The 22,612-nt window shown below is 32.8% G+C and overlaps 2 protein-coding genes across 7 annotated transcripts; both read left to right on the plus strand.

The window, feature by feature from the left end:
• Positions 1-6,856: 6,856 nt before the first annotated feature.
• LOC108327446 (wall-associated receptor kinase-like 20) lies at positions 6,857-10,573 on the plus strand. Its single transcript, XM_017561146.2, has 3 exons — positions 6,857-7,806; positions 9,006-9,077; positions 9,310-10,573. The coding sequence occupies exons 1-3, from the start codon at positions 6,987-6,989 to the stop codon at positions 10,383-10,385; spliced, it is 1,968 nt and encodes a 655-aa protein (XP_017416635.2). The 5' UTR covers positions 6,857-6,986; the 3' UTR covers positions 10,386-10,573.
• A 6,243-nt stretch (positions 10,574-16,816) lies between these two features.
• Positions 16,817-21,346, plus strand: LOC108328577 (nuclear transcription factor Y subunit A-3). 6 transcript variants are annotated; one of them, XR_008247311.1, is made up of 8 exons: positions 16,817-17,336; positions 17,428-17,559; positions 17,664-17,830; positions 18,232-18,300; positions 19,332-19,391; positions 19,492-19,566; positions 20,542-20,709; positions 20,876-21,346. XR_008247311.1 is itself a non-coding variant. In XM_052873798.1 (5 exons), the coding sequence occupies exons 4-5, from the start codon at positions 20,566-20,568 to the stop codon at positions 21,266-21,268; spliced, it is 537 nt and encodes a 178-aa protein (XP_052729758.1). In that variant the 5' UTR covers positions 19,043-19,178; positions 19,332-19,391; positions 19,492-19,566; positions 20,542-20,565; the 3' UTR covers positions 21,269-21,346. The 6 variants fall into 6 exon arrangements, 2 of the variants coding, with proteins under 2 accessions (XP_017417946.2, XP_052729758.1); XR_008247310.1 differs by having other exon boundaries at positions 16,818-17,336; positions 17,697-17,830; XR_008247312.1 differs by having other exon boundaries at positions 16,818-17,330; positions 17,697-17,830.
• Positions 21,347-22,612: the final 1,266 nt, after the last annotated feature.

Here is a 22,612-nt window from a genome sequence, read left to right on the forward strand (position 1 = left end):
AGAGGAGAAAAGATCTTCAGGAAATTTGGAGAGAAGAGGTGCATGCAGAAAGTGGCTCGAAGTTTTGTAAAGTTTACTTATATACTACCGTGAAAAACCGATCGGCCACTCAGCTACACACACCTATCTTCCACTTTCTGAATTTCTAAATCCTTACACCTACACCTGGTTTCCACTCTCTACTGAATTTAATGGTCTTGACATGTTCTGACACCATTTTACACATTAGCAAATCTTTAACGTCATCTAGTATTGAAAACAACATTCGTTTGTTAATAAAGTTTAGGATGAAATTGATTCAAAATTTGGGACAATAACAAAATCCAATTTTGTATGAAATTTAATAGACCAAAAACATTTTAATTTTTTAAATTAAAAGGAAAATATATTTCTTAATTAATATTAGATAATTTTGACTTGACAAACAAAAATATTTTTTGCACATTCTATACAAACAACATAAAAAATATAAATTGAAAAAAGTTATAGCCAATAATTTATTCTTTATAAAAGCATAGAATAAAATAAGAATGAAAGTATTTAAGATTTTATTTTATGTTATTGTAATTTGGTATGTTTCCTAACTTATTTTCTATTTCTTTTATATCATTATACAATTTAAATGTTTATATTACCTTAAAAGTTGATAATTTTTTGGCAAGTATATCAAATCGTTACAAGTAATATAGTGAATAAGTAAAGTATTGTTCTCCTAAGGGAATTTGAGTCACGTTATTCAATTAAAATTATTTATCAAAATCAATTACTGAAGATAACATTTGATTTTTAACTATGGAAATGAGCATGAAATTAACAACATAAAAAAATAAGATTGAAAAAATATGATAAAAGATCACTAGAATTGGACTCTGACTAACATTATAGTAAAATCCAAGACAACCTACATTCTCTGTTCAAGCATTCACATGAGCGTATCTTGATTTAAATCCTTAAAACAAGTTCTAAAATTATCTATTAAATTATTAATTCCTTAATTAATTCAATAAATAATTTTGCATGAAGTTCATATGTTTAGAATGACCAAAAGCACAGAAGATATTCCTAGCGTAGTTACTTTTAGTTTGTTTTCTTACGTTTCTGATTCTAAAAATACTTTCCAGTACAAAAGAACCTTTAAAGAGATTTATACTTCCGTATAATCAAAAGCAAGTCAAGAAAAGAACAAGAACATAGACATATATTGCACAGGAAATTTACATCAATGTATTGTCATACAACCAATTCCAATGACAGAAAATTTAGCCTATCCTAGACATCACAAACGTACTCTTTTCTGCAATTCCTTGCATAAAGTGAAGTTCTGATGTCTTGAAAGGTCTCCTGATCGTCTCCTGAGTCCTCCAGTATTTTTCTGGCTTTGTTCATGTGTCAGAAGATCGCTTTTGCCTTTCTGTCACGTCTTTTAAAGTCACTTAACTTCATTAATTCGCTCAGCGCACATGTGTATGTGCGCTGTGCGAATTTCCTTTAACTGCTGCACTTTAACTGATGTTATTCGCTCAGCGCACAGGTACTGGTGCACTATGCAAATTTCCTTTTTCTGGCAGTGAGAATTTTGGCTTTCGCTTTGCAAAAATTGGCTGACAGAGTCCAAATGATGCACCATTTCCTGTACAATATTTTACATAACAATCTACTACCTATTATAACTTTTCAATGAGGAACAACATGAATAATTACAAGATTGAGCTCATTTATAAGTGTAAAAACAACTCTTTTTCACACTTATCAAAAGTACAAAATATAACTATATTTTTCATGAACTTTTTTTATACAAAAATGTCAATCAATTGAATACTAAACAGTGGAATTAGCCTATTCATTATAATCGTTTTTAAGTTTCTTATTTGTTCTTTAAACCTTCTCCAAACATCATTTTTATTCTTGAACATTGCATTGCATTCATAAGATTCAAATATTAAAAGGCAATTCTGTATTCGTTGGGAGACGACTCAGGGTTACTTTAACCTTATCTACTTTCTTGAATACTACTTGGCAATACTAAAGTTACCTTGAAAAGTAGTATTAATTTGATAGCTTCAACGACAACGTATCAGCTATCTAGGATGACAGAGAAAATGTTGGAGTGAGAGAGATGAAAGAGAAAGGGTTGAGAGGAATGAGGGAGGTGAGCAAGGGTTTGGGATTTCTTTTTTTTTTAGTTTTGAGAATGAAAATTATTAAAATACCCTTAACCTTAAAACTTAGAATCCATAATATATAAGGGTATTTTTGTCTACTAAAACTCGGTACACATTGCTAAAATGTACCAACTGAAAAACAGACGTACGCGTGTTAGCAAACCCTATATATATATATATATATATATATATATATATATATATATATATATATATATATATATATATATATATATATATATATATTTTAAGAAGTAAACTTTTTATAAATATTTAACGGTTAATTTTTTATTTTTAGGTTTATTATAAAATTATAAGATTGTAAGATTATGAAATTATGAAATTATAAAATTATAAAACTATAAAATTATAAAGCTATAAAATTATAAAATTATAAAATTATAAAACTATAAAGTTATGAAGTTATAAAATTATAAAGTTATGAGATTATAAAATTTTAAAGTTATAAAATTACAAAATTTTAAAATTTTAAAATTATAAAATATTATGTGGTGATAACTAAACATGTTAACATGACAAAATAATAATTATGTCTGTTATTTATCTAATAATTACTTTTATCATACAGTCACTAAAGAAAAAATTTAACGAAGAAACTCAGTTAAAAATTATAAATTTATTAAATTCTTAATAATACGGAAGAATTTGTTAAAAAAAACTTATTAAAAATCATAAATTTTTTAAGTTCTTAATAAATCATAAAAATTTATTAAAAACACCAAAAAGTCTTGAAATTTATCATACAATATTGTCTTGAAGTAGTGTCAGTTAAAGTAATATTTGAAATGTTTATCTTGAGATAACAAATCCAAGAATGGCATGTAAAAGTTGATTGAGAAAAATGAATCATAGAATTGGGAAAGGTCTAAGTCCAAAAAATCTAGAAAGAAGTATAAATTGAAAGTGAAAGAGATATTTAATGAAAGCAATGTTGCATCAATCGAAAAAAAAGTCAGAAAAGCAGACTAGTTGAGATGATTTTCAATGAAAGCAAAAGTACTAAAAACAAGGAACACATAGGACACGTAATATTATTTGAACACCACAAGAAAAATTGGGAAAAAAATGATCTCAATAGGTGTAACACTGTAGCTATACCAAACACAATGAGGAAAGAACAATCAACAAAGTGAAACCATGGTCCATCTAGAATGTAAGAATTTCATGTAATTTTCTATATATAGACCAAGTTGTAAAACTTTAGGTACTTTGTTTTAACACCTAGAAACTGAAAAGTGAATATTTTCAAGTCTTCTATTTGCTGTTTCAACCAATCCTAGTATATTAGCTCAAAGAAAACTTATTTTTTGTACATTACCATCCCACTTGATTCTGCTTCATTGAATATCTCAATGTTTTAAAAGTTGCAAACTGCAACAAAACGATTCGAACCAGGAGAAAAGCAAACAATTATTTGAAGTACAAGTTTATGCATATATGCATGTGCCACATTCTAGGATCTATTTCATTTCATTTTTTCCATAACACAATCAATGACCAAATCTCTCTCATTTACTATTTTTCTTTCCTCCTTCTTCTCTTGTTTCAATGCTTTCACCGTCATCAAGAGTTTCATTCTCGGACAGCCGGGTTTCTAACATCTCAACCCATTTCTCAAACAGAGGAAAATGTGCTTAACAAAGACACTCAAATCTTTCGAATTCTGAAAGTGCATGTGATGGAAGCGAACCTCTCGCAATAATCTCAACATATATATAATCAGTCTGCAATTTTATATTTTCTCTCATCTAGAAGTTTTGAACGAAATATACCTCGGTCGGAGATAATTAACCACAAAAAGTTTCTTAAAACCCTAAAACTAAATGCGCATGACCAGTGTTCTGCAGAATCTAGATGAAAGACCTTTGCTCCCGCTCTTTGAAAGATTCAGGTTTTATGACACTATTTGACTATTTTCACAATTTATAAGGTTCAACGATTTTAACAAAATTAACTTTTGTACTTTAGAAAGAGAAAGAGAGTTAAAAATAGTATGGATGTAAAAAAAATATTCTTCTGTCAATATCATTGTCCATTCAATTAACAACTTCTTATCCACGGGCTTGATTAAAAGTTACCCTTGCATAAATGAATTAAGCTTTTTTGTTCTACAAATTTCTTAATTTCAAGAAAACATTTTACCTCTTCAAAAAAATTTTAAATAACAGTTAGGAATAATTTAAGTAAGTCAGAGACTCACATTGGTATCAGATAATCGCTTAAACTATTATACTAGCAACAAAAATAACACAACATATTATGAACACAACAACAACATAATATAAATAAGTCATTATACATTTGAGCAAAAAGATACCATATGAAAAAAAAAAACTCACACTTAAGGAAAGATGGTTGAGAATAATAAATTGTGAGTCAAAGTCCAACACTGAATAAAAATAACAAAATTAAATACTATATATAAAGAAAAGATTAAAAATTTATTGTCTTAGATTAAAAGTGATGTCAAATATTTTATGTGAGTAAAGCTCAATGTCATATTTATAATTAATATCTCCTTAATAAATACATTCCATAAATAAAGTCCATCAATAACAACTTAGGTTATTTTCAAAGTTATCTATGTCATTGTATGAAAAACCAAGTCAAATTGTTCATTTTAACAAATAAATTTAAATTGTCAAATTCAACCTATAATTATCTAAATTCGCATTATTTTAAATCTATTTAAATGAATTTATCTTAAATCAAAACTTGTATTTTTTTATATAGATCTTAAGTTAATACAAAATTTTCAGTAGATGCAAATTTTATCTTATACACTAATTTTATAACATTAAATTAAATAAAATTTCATTTTTTATAATTGCTGTCAGGAGCCGCTCCTTGTCTGTGCCCCCTGCACCATGCTTCTTGCACCGGCGTCACTCCCCGCCCTCGTCTCCGTGCCCGGGTGTCACAGCAACCAAGAGTAAGATGATTCTCGTACATATAGGGCATCTTTTGGTTCTGCATAACGTATAATTCCATAGATTACTCCATTAGCGATTTTATATGAAATAGAGTTAGTTATACCTCAAAACTAAGGTTAGAATTCTGGTGTATGAAAGAAAAAGAGAGTTTGAAATACTTGATGTTGTTTTTGAGAACGAAATCATGACTTGAGCACATGAAAGGGACTATTTTAAGATGAAGCCTTCCTCATATTCTGGAGTCGATCATGCACTTTCTTCCGTGATTAACAAAACCATTGTGTTCCATGGAAATTGGGATATATATGGAGAACTGTGATATCACTTTCGTAACGACAATTTCATGTTTTCAAAATCCTTTTGCTTGTAAATTTGACTGGCTGCTTGTTCGTGCAGCCACCGGAGCAACTCTCCATTAGCATAGCAACAAGTGTGTGTGATGACAATAATTAATGTCGAATGATTTGGGTTATGTGAAAAGGACAGATTGAAGCTTGTGATGAGGAGGCAAAAGGGTCATAAAAAATCATTAAAGAATGATGTGTTGGATCTTGGTAATTAATTCCAAATTCTCAGAGATATGTTACATATAATGTGTTAAAGTTATATATCCCAAGATCTTCTCTTTGATTTTGACGACGAAATAAGGCCAAACTTTTTATTGTAATTAATTATGATCTTTTAAATATGTTTCCATAATATTTTTTAAAATTCTTAATCAGAACTCTGAGGACTAATTACCACGACTCTTAAATATATTATTGTTACTAACATTCCTTTTTGTCAAAAAAGAAAAAAGTTATTGAGGAATTATTGAGACTATTTTAACTTGGTGTTATATAATGGGTTTTTCTACTCTTTTTTTTTACTTGTCATGTTTGAGAAATTGAAAAACTCGAAGAATCAAATCATAGAAGCTAATAAAAAATGATAATTACTAGAAGAAGTTTATAGAAGATACAAGTCACTTGAATTGCCCTATGAATATAAAATAGTGCCATTTAATTAGGGTTTAAAAATTGTAAAATATATTCTTATGTAATTAAGATATGATGATTCGTAAAAGATAATAGAAGGTCGTGAAGAAAAACAAGAAAGAGTCGTACAAGAGAATTTACTAAATTACATATATTACAATTTTACTTAGTTTTTTCCGTAAACTCATCCAGTAATACTAGCTTTTACTGAAAAGCAAAAAATCTTATTTATATTGAAAATACCATTATAACTTACACAAATAAAATATGTCTATAAATTAAAGAAGAAGACATATTTTTATAAAAAAAAAATACAATGTTTATTTATCACTTTTCTCTGAGAGTTTGACAACAAATAAAAAATAATTAGTATCTTGTAAATATTTGATTAGTGGTTTCCAAGTCTTCCAACAATAAAATTTTCCTCAAAGATGGAACCCCATAACAAATCCACATATGGTGATATGAATGTGCCTAAAACAATATCGATGGGTTTTGTTACCATCTTCAACCCATGCATGGTGAGAACGAAACATGCAAATCTTCGTTAGAAAACCGAGATATAGTTAGTTTAGAAAACCAATATCAGCTACATGCAATGTTTCCTGTTCGTATACTAAGACGTTCAAAATCAATTAATCTCATCCCACTTACACCATATTCCACTTTTCTGCACCAGAGGACTTCCATATCTGTATCGTTCCATAAAATTGCACAAATTTTTGAAAATCGCACCAAATTTCACATTCCCCTACACACATATATGACTGTCTGCCACTCATTTTCATATCATTTTTCCTATAATTTTAACTCAGAAATAAACTAATTAATTAAAATATCTGACCAATGACGACAGTGCTTATATATCACCAATTGTTTCTTTTTTATACCATATGGTTCCATTAAGCACTTTCATGGACCAACCTAACATTATTACAATGCTAATGTTCACAACCATGGCATTGTTGCTATCACGGGCCCAGGCCATGCGAAAGTGCGGGAATTGCGGTCCGAACCCGGTTCCTTACCCATTAAGCACTGGACCCGAATGTGGCGACCCGTGGTACAAGATCCGGTGCACCGCGGGTATTCTCTGGTTCGATGCACTCGCCGGATCATCTTACGCGATCAGGTCTATTGACCCGTTCACCCGTCGGATCATAACCCGACCCGCCACGCTGGCTCCTAAAATGTGCGTGTCCACGGACTTCCGCAGCGAAGGCATGCACCTGAACGAGACCCTTCCTTTTAGCGTGGCTTCCGGAAACACCGTTTTTCTCTTCAACTGCACCGCCCACGCGCCTTCGATGAACTGCTCCCCAAGCAGCGCGTGCCACAGCTATATTAAGGAGCACGCAGATTTCAGCGTGTGCGGGGCCGCGGGTGCTGGACCGTGCTGCGAGTACCGAAGCGGCGGGGCCCGCAAAGACTTCGCGATTCGCTTGCACGGCGGAGAGTGCACGGCGTATGAGAGTTTTGTGGATTTTAACGGCACGGTGGCGACTGTGGGGAAGCGGTGGCCGGAGAGTGGGGTCGGGATCGAGTGGGTGGCACCACAGGAACCGGTTTGTAAGGCGAGTATAGATTGCAAGGAGTTGTTGAACTCGAAATGTGGAGTGGGGCCCAGTGGTGGGGTTCAAAGGTGCTTCTGCAATGCTGGGTTTGGGTGGGACCCCATCAATGGTTCCTGTCAACCACAAACTCAGACACACAGTATGGCCATAATTTTCTTCTCTTTCTATTTCCCAATAGTTTACATTTTAATATTTAAAGATATATTAGTTATTAGATTTTTATCGTTTACTTAAATTGCATATTAAATTTTAAAAAAATTGTGGGAGCAAGCACTACCTTAAAAAGTAATATTAAGAATTTTAATGGCTTCACTAGGTTAAAAATTCCCTACATGTGTACATTTTGATGTATTAAAAATATATTCACATTATTTTGTGAACAAAGAAAAAAAGAATTCTTGTTTATTTATAATTACTAGTTTTCAGAAATATTTTTCAGGTTTATAAAAAAAACACTACTTCAGTAAACCACAAAAAACATTTATTATATTAAATACATTCTCATCTTTTTTTATTGTAAAAGAAAAACTTAAAATGTAAGTACCACGTAAAATAATGTTTGTTTGATGCTTCAAATTATATTTTTTAAAATTTATAACTATTCAATATGTCTATTAGTTTAATTATTTAAATTTAGACAACGATTATTATTACAATTTTCAAATACTTTTGTTATCCATTTTCTTTTTTTAATTTTCAATGTCCTTTAACCTTTTTTTGTTTGCTTAAAGTAAATTATACTTATCTTTGTGAATTTATCTTAAATGACTTACCTCTAAATAAAATACCAATTAATATTTAAATGAAAATACTCAACTATAAATGAATTGTCGGATTAAAATATAAATAAATATATTTTTTTATAAGTTTATAATATATATATATATATATAATTTTTGCATGCGTATAATTTTAATGTAAATATAAATATAAATAAATAGCTAGAGAGATGAATACGAATTATAAGATTATATAAGAAGACATTAAAGAAATATGAGTTTAATTTTCTCATAATTAAATCACTAAATTGTTTTATAATTCTTATAAAAATTTTATTTTAAAAATTTAATATTTAATTTCAAAAAATTTATTTAAATTTCAATGAATATGTTATTTTCAAAATAAAATAAAAATTAAGTGTCACTCATTAAAAATAACGAAGATGAGTGTCAACATTTAAAAAAAAAAAACTTAGGCAATTTTTTATTAAAAGAAATGAAGAATTATTAATTTTTTTATTTTTTTAATGAAAATGACTTAAATATATTTTTTTTTCCTTTCTTCAACAACTTGACGTGAAAAAAAGAAATCCATTAATTGATTTTCTCTAACATGCAGACACAACGTGCACAGGACATGGTAAAGACAGCCACTGCAAAGTTCGGAAGAAAAAGAAGATGCTCGTGCCTGGTATGTGTTTATCAGCCTCTTTAGTTTCCTTCTGTTATATGCCAACATTTAACAGTTCTGATCAGTGCGATACAATTTTGCAAGATTAACAATAAACCCTTTATTATATTGTATGAAAAGTGATATAATTAGTGGGAAATATTCTATTACTTGATGGTGAGATGATACATAAAAGTGAAGATAAAAGCACGAAATTTTATGACTTTCTGTTCTGAACTCTTGTTTTGGACAGTGGTTGTTTCCATAGGAGGAATAGTGTTTGTTCTAGCAATCACAGGAGTGATCTTCTACAAGAAGCATAACCAAGCAAAAAGAAAAGCAAAGGAAGCTAAAAGGAATAAGAGAAAAGAAGTCTCAAGTGTGAAAGCCAGTGCTTTATCATCAAGAATCTTCACTGGCAGAGAGATAAGGAAGGCAACGAACGATTTCTCCCGAGAAAATCTGATTGGAACCGGTGGATTCGGTGAAGTGTTCAAGGGGACATTCGATGATGGAACCGTGTTTGCCATCAAGCGTGCGAAGCTTGGAAGCACCAAAGGCATTGATCAGATGCAAAACGAGGTTCGAATTCTGTGCCAAGTAAACCACAGAAGCTTGGTGAGACTCCTTGGTTGTTGCTTGGAACTTGAAGACCCTTTGCTGATATACGAGTACGTTTCTAATGGGACCCTTTTTGATTACCTTCATCGCCATTCTTGTTGCACAAGGGAACCCCTGAAATTGCACCAAAGACTCAAAATTGCACACCAAACAGCCGAAGGGCTTTCATATCTGCATTCTTCAGCTGTGCCACCCATTTACCACCGAGACGTGAAATCAAGCAACATACTTCTTGATGACAAGCTTGATGCCAAGGTTTCTGACTTTGGCTTATCAAGGCTTGTTGAGTTGGCTGAAGAAAACAAGAGCCATATATTCACCAGTGCTCAAGGGACACTAGGGTACCTAGACCCTGAGTACTATCGTAACTTTCAGTTGACTGATAAGAGTGATGTTTATAGCTTTGGAGTAGTGCTGATGGAGTTGCTCACTGCTCAGAAAGCCATTGATTTCAACAGGGAAGAAGAGAGTGTGAACTTGGCCATGTATGGGAAGAGGAAAATGGTTGAGGAGAAGTTGATGGATGTGGTTGATCCTTTGCTTAAAGAGGGAGCGTGTGATTTGGAATTGGAAACTATGAAGTCATTGGGGTATCTCGCAGTTTCATGCTTGGATGATCAGAGGCAAAAACGGCCTTCCATGAAAGAAGTTGCTGATGAGATTGAAAACCTGATTAAAGTTGTTAAAGGTCAAGTTTCCAAATCATGAATTTACCAACCTGAGGAGTTTGAAGAACACACTTTTTATATATATCCATCTCTTTTTGATGTTAAAGTTTTTGTAGTGTTCTTGATTTGTGTAGTTTCACTCCTTTTTCAGACACTTCTATGATCTCATCATCATTTTCTACCTTCTCCCGGTTCTGCTTCACAATTACAATTTCTTATATTTCTTGATGGGTTTTTCATAGATTTGTTTACAAAAAAATCTACAAGAAAACACTTTTCTTATTATTAAGGATTTTGATTGAAAAGTGATTAAATAATTAATTACGATAGAATTCGAAAATTTGAAAAACATTTCCTATTATTTTTCTTTTTTTTAAAAAATTATCTCATCAAAATGTTCACATGAAAAGTAATTTATAATAAAATTTCATGGAAAATTTTCTTGTGAAGAAAAAATTATTTGAAAAAATAAGTCAATTTTAATTGGAATTTAAATGTTCCAAGTAATTTTTTATTAATTTTAAATTTAGGAGAATTTTTTGAAAAAACATTATTACTTACATTTTTATACAATTACTAAAAAAGACAATCACATATAAATATAAACAGTTGAAAGAACATATAATCCCATGTACATAAAACTATTATCTTATACATAATCATAACATCAAATATATACACATATCAATATTTTATATCTCTGAGTTCTATAACTAAAAACAAAAACGTAATACTGATTTTCAAATAAAACAAAAAGTGAAAATTGTCTACTTCTAAGCTTCAACATCACTCCCATCCTACACTGGATCAACTAGAACATCTTCATATGCTCACATCATTAAGGTGATCATCGCAAAAAAGAAGGGACACACAAACAGACAATAAAAAAGAAAGGATAAGCTAATGTACCAAAAACAATCATTCAACACTTTTATAGGAGTAAACATATAACACAAATAAATCAATCAATCCTAAGACATACAATAATTGATTCTAGACTTGACCATCTGAATACATGTATAGATGTCAAACTCTTGGGGGACCTGCACTTGTCTACTGGAATAGCTTGCCCACCTAAGCTACCACACAAGATCAGTCTGTCAATCACCTATGACCAAGGAACGACCTGTAAATTAGGACCTCATACTACTCCTCACGACATAACCCACCATTCTCTACTTAATGTTGGATGATTATTAGAATGTTAAGATCATCCCCAATTTCGGAGCCCGTAGATTAATACATTACACTACTAAACACCACTATAGAATCTCTCCACTAGATTCATGGAATTATGTCAAACACATATATCATGCATATTACTTAACATGAACTCATCATCATTACGAGATCATACTTGAATAAACACCATACCATGTATGAATAAATACCACCTACTCATATTTAGATTTCAATCCATGAAAAATCACTATACTAGTACAAAAATGGGCTTTTAACGCACCTAATAAGATTCAATTTCCACAAAAATGAAGCATAGAAAGGTGCAATGACATTTTTGCAATTTTCGCGATCTTATAACTCTCAGTTAGAAAACAAACTGAGGTCATATACCCTTTTTGGCAACGGTTAATAAAAAATTGAAGCTTAAAGGTGGGCCACATAAGCACAAATTTAAACTTTTCAACTCAATGCACACTAGTCATGATCTATTGCCTCAATTCTCCTTAAAACTGATGCCATAAGGTCCTGACGTTCCTTCCTACAAAGAGATATGTCAGACTTTTCAAATTCTGAACAAGTCTATGGCCTCGATTTTTTGTAGAACTGTTGTCATAGGATCCTGACTTTACACCTTGCAAAAGGAACTTCAGATAGTTCAAATTCTGAAGGGATTATATGGCCTCAGGTTTTTAGAGAACTAGTGTCATGTACGCCTTTTGCTTTGGTTTTACAAAGAATCGAGGCCAATGGTGTGAGCCAAAAGTAAAAAATGGCTCCAAAATTTTTATTTTTTAAATATTTCGTGATGCTTTTGGCATTGATTCTTAGTAGAACCAACACCATATAGTGCATATTGCTTCGGTTATTAAAACAATAGAGGCAATATGTCTTCGTAGTGGTAAAAAAAGTGCAAATTCACAAAATGTTTTATAGTTTCTTTTCACGTTTCTTCGTTGCTCTCGAACCCCTCTTGATGACTTGGGCCCAAGTCCAAGTATTTATTTTAGTATTTCTTATCTTTGTATAAAGCATGTGTTAAGTGTGTTAAGCATGTGATAGGCATAGGTGGGACTTTCATCCCTATAAAAGCATGCTAGCACCTTTTGTAAGAGTACTTTTGAGAATAATGAGAATTGACTATTCTGTAGAGAGAACTCTAGAATTTCAATTCTACCTTGAAAGTCAAGGCTAGACAATCCAAGAATCTCCTCTAGCCAACTTCTATCTCACACTTTCATTTCTCTCATTTCCCATTATTTTCCCTATCAGTTTCTCTCACCTTCATCAAAGGATTTTTTTCCCAATCAAACTAAGTCTTCAAGGCTTGCATCACCTGACACATCTTCTTTTCTCGTGCATGCGTCAGCCCTCACCACGTCCTTATTCGAGCCTCGCCTCTCGCGTTTTCGTCAATCTCTCACGCGATCGACATCTTCATACCTTTATTTCACTCTCTCTCGAGAGCTCCTCATTCACTAACCACATCCTCCTTACAAATCTGCCATTTTACTTTGCATTTCTCTTTGAATCAGCCTTTTCAACCATAGAAACCTCATTTCCACCAATCATTCTCACATTTGAACTGATTAATCAGTTCATCTAGAGTTTCTTCCCTTTTATAGGGTTTTCACTGTTCAATCCAGCTTCTCCATCATTTAATTTTGTCCCTAACCACTTCTACATAAAAAAGAACCAAAAACCTAAATTCCTTGTCAACACCAAGTTGAACCTAGGGTTCATTGTGTGTTTCTCTTTCCTCGAAACTCTCTGGCTACGAATTTAAGTGAGTCACTTCTATTACGAGTTGGTTTCTACTGCGTCTTCTGTTTGTTCCGCGAATGACACCTGAATCCATGGTTTCTTCCTCGAACCACCATGTCAGCACATCATCACCTCCTCTTTGCTAATATTGATCCATTGCCTCTAAAAGTCGTTGTCATTGCCTCCAACGCCATCGCCATTGCCTCCATTAACGTGGTTTGAACTCCTTCTTAGTGGTCTTGCATTCGTTCATTCGTTTCTCCGTAGTGAGCTTTTGTTCCTTTGTTCTTTACCTTTTTGGGGCGTTCTTTGGTTACTTTTGGTTTTTGAGACTAATAATTTTTTTTTTGTTTTTGTGTTCATGTATTGTTTTTGTGTTGATGTATTTTTTTTGTGGTGGACTAAAATATATTGTTGTATTCAATTAGCCTTATTTTTCTGTTTGAGATTCAATTCTAAAATTACTTATTGTCTCCATGTTTATTGAAGAAATATATGTTTTAAAAGTGAATATAAGAGTAGATAGTAATTATAATTTATAGTATTGAATCTTGAATTGTCCGGTTGGACAGTTTAAGAAGAGTAATCACTTTTTCATAGTTTATTAATGCATATAAATTTTAATATACATGTCCTAAAATTCATGAATATTTTGCAACTATATTTTGTATTGATCTTTGAGTGCCTATTTGATTGTGCTTTTTAATCACTTTCATTTCGTTTAACCTGAAGACCAATGCAAAATGTTGACAAAATTTCGTGAAATTTTAGATATGTTGTTTAAAATTTATATGTTCAATAAACTAAAGAAAGTAAATATTCTTGAATGAGATATAGTCAAACCTTGAATACAAAAGCAATCAAAGTGGTCATTAAGATTACTGAAATAATGTAAACAATTTCATTATATATACGAATTGATAGATATTGAATTAATGCACCACACATTAATGTTGAGTACGAGAGAGAAGTAGAAGAGTTTATATAATTTGCACAATGTAATGAGGATAGAAGTGATGATGAAGTAAAGTTTAGATGTCCTTGTGTCAACTATTTGAATGAGAGAAAACTGAAGGCAACCGAAATTAGGGAACATCTTATCTGTGATGGTTTCCTTCAATGTTATACAACATGGACATGACACGACGAATTAATAGACTTTCCAACAGTCTCCCTAACTATCTCCAGAATTGAACATGTATTTGATTCCACCATGAAAAATCGACTGGAAGAAGACAAAATAAAGGACATGATTTGTGATGTTGGCGTAGAAGCTTTTGTCCAATCACATGTGTATGAGACAATGTCGACTAATGCAAAAACTCCTTTCTATGTCGATTCAACTAAACTCACACAATTGTCAACACTCTTAAGCTCATGAATTTGAAGGCGATCAATGGATGGACCAATAAAAGTTTAATAGAATTGTTGTCGTTGTTGAATGAAATGTTTCCAGATGAAAATACATTACCCACTCGTAATTATGATGCGAAAAAAAATTGTGCCCGATGGGTAGGGGGTATAAAAGGAAACATGCATGTTTGAATGATTGCATATTATATCGGAAATAGTTTGAAGGTTTTAAAAAATGTCTAAAATGTGGGTCTTCACGATATAAGCAAAAAAAAAAACAATAGTAAAGAAAGTTGTCAGATAGAAAAGGATGGTTCCACTTTGAAAGTAGTTTAGTATCTTCCAATCGTGGCCAGACTTAAGCGTTTGTTTGCGAATTTAAATGACGTTAAAAACCTTCTATGGAATATGGATGAGAGAACAACTGATGAATTCAATGCAATGGAAAAATATTGATCTTGAAATTCCCCAATTCGGTCAAGAATGTAGAAATCTCCAGCTTGGTTTAGCTATTGATGGAACAAACTCATTTGGTAATTTAAGTACCAATCACAATTGTTGGCCTATTATATTGATAATTTACAACTTATCTCCTTGATTGTGCATGAAGAGAAAGTACATCATGTTGTCTATGATGATATTTACTATGCCTACAAATGAGATATTTACTATGGCATAGACATTTTAATCTTTTGTCGCCTAGCCTAGACCATTGGTTAGTTCTATTTCTAACCCCCCAGTATAGACTCGCATTATACTTTACTCAATTTTGAACATCACATGTTATTGATGTTCAGACTTAAATATTTTTCCATGTTATAGGAGACACATGAAGAGGGAAGTCCTACACCCAAGAAATATCATTTATCTACAACCCTCTTGGTGCATTACAACAACTTACTAACACCATTGCAGATGAGTTGATCATGGTTGCATGAGATTCTACTGTATTTAGTATAGACTCGGACATCCCATTGTACTTGTATAAGGATGATGTCATAGAGCTTGCGTCGAGAAAAAAGAAGTTGAATATTACCCTAATTTAATTGTGGATGATGAAAGTCTATGAACCATTCTTTATATAAAATTGATTTATCTGGTTACTTATATGAAATAGTTTCTTTGTTTTCATATATATCTTTGGTGTCAATAACAATTTGGGGTCCAATGATGTCTATGGGTTCATTGACCCCCAAGTCACTCATGAAGGCAATAAATTTGATGACACTCAATAATACGTCACCAACTACTTTAAGCAGGGAAGGAGATATATTTTGTCCCTTATTTTTCTAGGTAAGTGTAGTTTGTTAACTTGAAAGTTTCATATGTGATTTTAGGACATAACAATTAAGTTATTACCTATTTCAGGTGACATTGATAATTACTTGTGGTTTCCCTACCGGACAACATTGTTGTGTGGTTTTGTTCATTGCACAAATTTCCTCACAAACATCTCAAACAAGTAGTAGATTGGTAAGAACCTCGATGTTATGAACTGTATTTGTTATATAAGTGTATCCTAAAACATTCTTTTTTCATAGTTCATTTGCAACACATGTGATATTGTTAGGGAAATCAACTACTAATGCTAAAAAGCTTGGATGGTTGGCCCTCAAAGTTTGGTATTTTGGTCCATACTTTCGTATAATTGTTTTATTCCAAATATCTTTGTTAATTAATTACTATTGTGATGATATATTGTAGTGTAATTAACAAATCAGCTCATATGAGTGTGATTACTGTGTAATGAAATGAATGACGACAACTATTCGTGCCCATATTACAAGTGACAAGGAAATGGTAATGTTGAGATTGTTGATAGGGGGAGCACAGGTTTAGCTGAACCCACAATCTTAGTGATAATTGTGTTTTTGATGATAACAACACATAATTAATAATAACACATGTATGTATTGTGTTATACATGTAATATGCTTTTGATTACTGTGTTATATCTATTAAAAGCTTATATGTGAACATTACTGTGTTGATTAAAGCATACCACTGTGATTGATATGTGATTTTATCTGTGTATGCATAACATATGTTTTTAGAAATGAAAAACCACAAGCACTTTTGTTGAACTTTAAAGTGTGGCAAAACAACGGTTTTTAAGTCGATTACATTATGGGTGAAATCGTTTAAAACTCGTGGGTTTGCACAAATGCTTTTCAAGTGTGCTGTGAGATATTTTGAGAAGAAAACACTACAGGAAATGCTCGTTTTTCCGGCGGCCTTTTACCCACGGCCTAGGAGCCCTTCGGTAATGTCTTCTAAGAATTTTAAGTTGTTCCCTCTCTGCAATTCATTTTCCCACCGGCCTTCCCCTGTGCTTCGTCCAAAACCCTTCCCTCCAACCCTATTCTACGTCGCCCAAAACCCTTCCCTCCAACCCTTCCCTTGTGCTCCTCCAACGATACGAAAGTCGTAAGCTTCCTCTCCTCTGCCCAAATTGTCAGTAATTCCTCCTCTCCTATGCCCAAATTTGAGAAATTCCTCCAACGATACCAAAGCCCTAGTCCGTTTTTGGTCACCGTAAGGCGTTCTTTCGCGGAGCTTAGGTCGTTGGTGGCATGGTCTTTCCGGCAAGGTGGTGGGTCGTGGTAGTTGGCGTTTTGCGGTAGTGGTGGTGGGTCATCGAGGTTGGCTTGACGCAACGTTGGGGTGATGTGGGCTTGTTAAGTTCGTGGTCGGGGTCTGCAGAGGCTGGCATCTTCGTCCATTTTTCTTTCGAGGTCAAAGTATTTGAAGCACATACTGATTATAACTGTTTTCTTCTTTTTCAGATTTGGAATCTTGGCTCACCTGACCCTAATTTTACATTGGATGCGCATCAGAAAGGAGTAAATTGTGTTGATTATTTTACAGGTGGTGACAAACCATATCTAATCACTGGTTCTGATGATCACACTGCCAAGGTTTTGTTTTAATATTTGTTTTTGTTTGTTTGCTTCTTTGATTTATCTGTTTATGCAATTATATACATACATATATGCATATAACATATGAAGAGGAATAACAGTTGAAACTTACGAAACATGTATGGGATTATCAGACCAAAGGTTGTGTCCAGACCCTAGATGGTCACACACACAATGTATCTGCTGTATGCTTCCATCCTGAACTTCCTATAATCATTACTGGTTCTGAAGATGGTACAGTACGCATATGGCACTCCACAACTTATAGGTAAAGTGGAATGCACAGATTACTGAGTTATGAGGTTTAATATTATGCTTATTGCATTTGTCACTTTCCTCTAGATTTTTTTTCTTCAATAGTCATCACTTGTGTTGGAAATTGGATTATTTGTTTATGGTTGACTTTTGACCTTAGAGAATAAAACTTATATGGGTTTGCCCTTTTTGTTTATTCTGTTTGTATAAGCACATAAGAAGAGTGGAAAGGTTTATTTTGGTGACTATAATGTCTAGATGTGATTTAAAATTAAGATAGCTCATATTGAGATTGATAGGACATATTTATCTCCCCATTTTTCTATTTAATTTCAGGTGTCTGGTTTTAAGCTGTTGCTATATTTATTGGAAGTATATTTTCAAAATTTGTTTTATGGTTTGATCTGCTTGCAGGCTGGAAAACACATTAAACTATGGCCTTGAAAGAGTCTGGGCTATTGGATACTTGAAGGGTTCACGTCGGTGAGCTTTTTTGTGGATAATTTTTTTGCAATTTCTTAATAAATTTTTTTATGCCCTTGAACAGTGTGAGTGGGAGATTGTTGTGGCAAATTGAGCCTGTATTATGAAGTTTCCTTGCCTTTACTCTTTTTTCATAACCAAAATTATTGGGTGCGTTCAAACAGAGTTGTGATTGGCTATGATGAAGGAACAATTATGGTCAAACTTGGTCGAGAGGTACCTGTGGCTAGCATGGACAACACATTCAGAAGAAAAAAATTAAGAAAAAAACTGAGTCTAAAATTGCCTGATAAAATTAACTTAATATCAGCTTGTTCAAGTTAAATAATAATCCTATGATGAGTGTGACATCAGAGTTTGAATAAAAATTGAGGCCTAGCAACAATTACTGTTAGTGGTTTAAAAGCAATGGGAGAAATAAAAGAGGGTCCCATAGAATTAGGAACAAGTACGTGGCATGTGAAGTGTAGGACCTATTAGAACAAGTTGGATACTACTGTCATATTCATTCAACTTCAATGAAATGCAAGTTGGGGGTGGAAGGAATCATGGATCACTCAATTACATGGTTTTTTGAGCACAAATTTTGTTACTTCTGTAAGGCTTCAAAATTAGAAATCAGTTTGTGGCACATAAATATTCAAAAGGGTGCTTTTAATTTAATTTAATTGAAGTATTTTTTTTATCATAAAAAAATGCAACTCAAATATGAACTTGTCCTTACCTATTTGCTGTATGAACTTGTCCTTAACATTGTCATGGCTATTCTTTTCTTGCCTCAAATTAACACCATTTAGTGCCATTATGTATCCTGATATTTCTCTTGTGGAGTAGCTTTTAAGGATGGATGTTTATATATTATATCAGAATTGCTAGATGTAATTTTTCTCAAGATGTAAAATTGATATTTCTCAAGATGTTTATATACTATTCATGACTTTGTTTTGTTCCTGTCGAGCTTTCATTTCTGAACAATCTTCTGTTTTTTATCTTTCCATTTTGTAATATTGTGTTATTCTTATTGTTTTTAGGCAATCAAATTGAATGATGTTAAATCATGCAAGGGAACAACATTCTGGATGGCCCCATAGGTTTGCCTTCAATATTCTCTTCTAATTAAAGTTATTGAAAATTGTATCTCAGTGGACTGATATTGTTTGCAAATCTCTTTTCTTATAATTTGCTTTTTAGGCTCATACTGCATTCCATCTTGCTGAGCCATGCTTTAGTGGCCTACTAGCTTCTCCATATGGCCTATAACCTAATGTAAGATATTGGAATTTATTCATTTTTTTTTCACTATTTTCTTATTCTTGTCAGCTTGTCTTCAGCACAGTGAGTTAAAGATTTATCATTCAAACAAATTGATAAAATAACTGTATGAGTATGAGTGGCATCAGGTTATGGTGTATCTGGAAAGTACTTTGTTTAGATCTGGTGTACTGAGTTTTTCACTTTCTAATTGCTCCACTCTGTGATTTCTGATTTTGTTATGATGTTGACTTACAAATAGGTTAAAGGTCTTTCGGGAAAGCATGATGCCCTTATTATTAGCAGTTTTAATTTGATTGGAAGCTTTCTGAGAGACTTTTGGATATATGTTACTATAAGTAGATGCTATTGTGGTTGATTCCTGTATTAATGCCATCATTATGCATATTTAAATGAATCACCAATAGTGCCTTTATTTTACTTATTATTATACGTCCTTGAGAATCTTTTCAGCAATCATCTATGCTTAATTAGTTTTTACTATTTGTTGTGCCACTGTTAGCTTGCCAACCTTACAGATTCTCAAAGTTCATAAAGTATGCTTATGAAGAATCTTTTTGGTTTAAAAATGTTTCTTTGCTCTCCTTTGCACCTCATTTGTTCTTATTCTTTCATCCTTTGTATTATTATTTACTAAAGCACTTTTTTATTATGGTGGAGAGCTTGTTTCTTATATTTGACTCAAGGTGTTCTTTATTTTATAGACTTAACAATCTGACATGCATTCTTTACCAGACAGCATGGTTACTCTTGCTAACCTTTATGCTGAGTTGTTGGAAAAAGAAATTGAGCCTTCTATGGATAATCAAGCTTTTGAGTATTTGGATTCTCTTATGACGTGTTCATTCTTTATTTTAATTAAATGACCTAACAAAGTTACATAATGCCTTCAAACTTCCATCATGTTAGTAACACTAAGACATTATGTGCATTTCTATAATCTAAACCATGCTATCAAAATATGGCCAGATTCATCCTGCTCAGCTGATAGGAATGCCTACTGCTAGAATTCCTCTGCCACTTGATCTGAGTGAGGAGCCTATATTTGTGAATGCAAAGCAGTACCATGCTATTCTGAGGCGCAGACAATACCGGACAAAACTTGAATCACAGAACAAACTCATCAAAGAACGGAAAGTAAGTGCACTTCTGCATTTTAGAAATGCTGTAAAATCACTCTTTAACACAAGTGTTTGATAAAACATAAAAGAGTGATTTTACAGAATTTCTCATACTTCTCTTTTGTTTCCTTTTCCTTCTAAGTTCAACTTCTCTCCTTAACGTTACCATGTTTGTTTTTCAGCCATATCTTCATGAGTCTCGCCATCTACATGCATTGAAGAGAGCCAGAGGTTCTGGAGGTCGCTTCTTGAATACAAAAAAGCATGAAGAGTGTAAACCCACTTCACAAAACCATGACATAGATGTTTCGAGGTGTACTCATTTGAATCTGAGGGGAAACATGTCAGAATCTAAGGCTCGTCAGTTGAACTACAGAGATGGTGCTTCCACAGCCACCTGTTCAGATATTTCTAGTGCATCTAATAGTGGTGATCTCTTCCAGCAACATCAACCTGACATTAGATTATGTGGTTACCCTTCTCATATAGGAAGGAACATGCAGGGTTACTCTGCTGATATCATTGGTAGTGGTGGTGCAAAGTATTGTGTTAGACATTGTAACTCACCACCATAAATGTTTTTTGTCTGCAAAGATGCATTGGTCATTCAAGTAGAAAATCTGAAAGAAAAAAAGATCTCAATTTTATATAAAGTCAAATTCTGGCAGTCTTATTGGTGTAAAATATTAATTGATTCTGTTGATGAATATTAAATTTTTCTGGAAGAATCTGTTTGATAATTTCTTGTGGATCTTTAATCTCAATTATATATTTTAATCATAAGACTCGATATCCAATAACTTGTTTAGAGGGGCTTGTTGGTATAAATCCATTGTCTTTAGCTAGAAACAATATTACCGAAGGCTTTTGGCCCTCGGTAATTACCGAAGGCTTTTGGCCCTCGGTAAATGTTAGCGACAAGGGATTTATCGAGGGCTCTTTGACCGTCGATAAGCCTTCGGTAATGACCTTTTACCGACAGTTTTGGGCTGTTTCTGAGGGCTTCTGGCCTTCGGTAATGCCCTTCTTTTTTGTAGTGAAAGTTTTCAAAAGTGTGCTAAGTGTTTTCACTTAATCGATTGCATGCAACGTGTATTCAACTAAGTTTGTTGTTGATTTGAAAACTGTTTAAATGCTTGACATAACTGTAACAACGGTCATATTTTTGAACCTGTTGACCAAACATTTATGACAAATTGATTATATTAAATGTGTATTCAATTAATGCATTTGACTGCTATTATTCTGTTACAACTGTCAAATGTATTCGACTACGTTAATAGCTAAATCGATTAAAATGCGTCTAATGTGTGTAATACTATAAATTGACGCTGATTTGAATTCTGTAAGAATTTTGAGAATTAATACTTTCATATCTTTTAGAAAATGTTGTGTGATCTTACAGAGGAAAGAAAAGCTCCAAGAACCAAATATTGACCGTGGTGATCAAAGACTTGAAGGTTTCTTGCGAAGCAAGGTTTACGGGGTTTGAACGTCTGATCTATCTGCACAAAGAGGTGTACACTACATGATCAGGAAATCTGCAATCGTGAAGATTGACTGGTGTTTCCTGTTGTGATTACAGGAAGAAGAACTGTGTTCTTGACTTTGAGGGTGGCTCAAAGGGTTTGACAACAAAAGAGAGTGTTCTTGCTGCGTGTTTGTATTGTTTACTGCCTATATTTATATTAGTGGGTTAGAGAGATATTTTACATTTTGACGTGAGGTCGCTATAAAAACCTTGTTGTAAAAACCTAGATCTTTATAGTTCATTGGCTTCCAACTCAGGTTGATTGGAAGGACACTAGATGTAGGCTTGGTCGAACCAGTATAAAAACCAGTGTTTGATTTCTCTGATCCCTATCTCTGCATATAATCGATTAATCTATCATTGCATTCGATTAAGCTTATTATTGCAT

This window comes from Vigna angularis, chromosome 2 (assembly GCF_016808095.1).
Source record: "Vigna angularis cultivar LongXiaoDou No.4 chromosome 2, ASM1680809v1, whole genome shotgun sequence".
NCBI classification, from domain to species: Eukaryota; Viridiplantae; Streptophyta; class Magnoliopsida; order Fabales; family Fabaceae; genus Vigna; species Vigna angularis.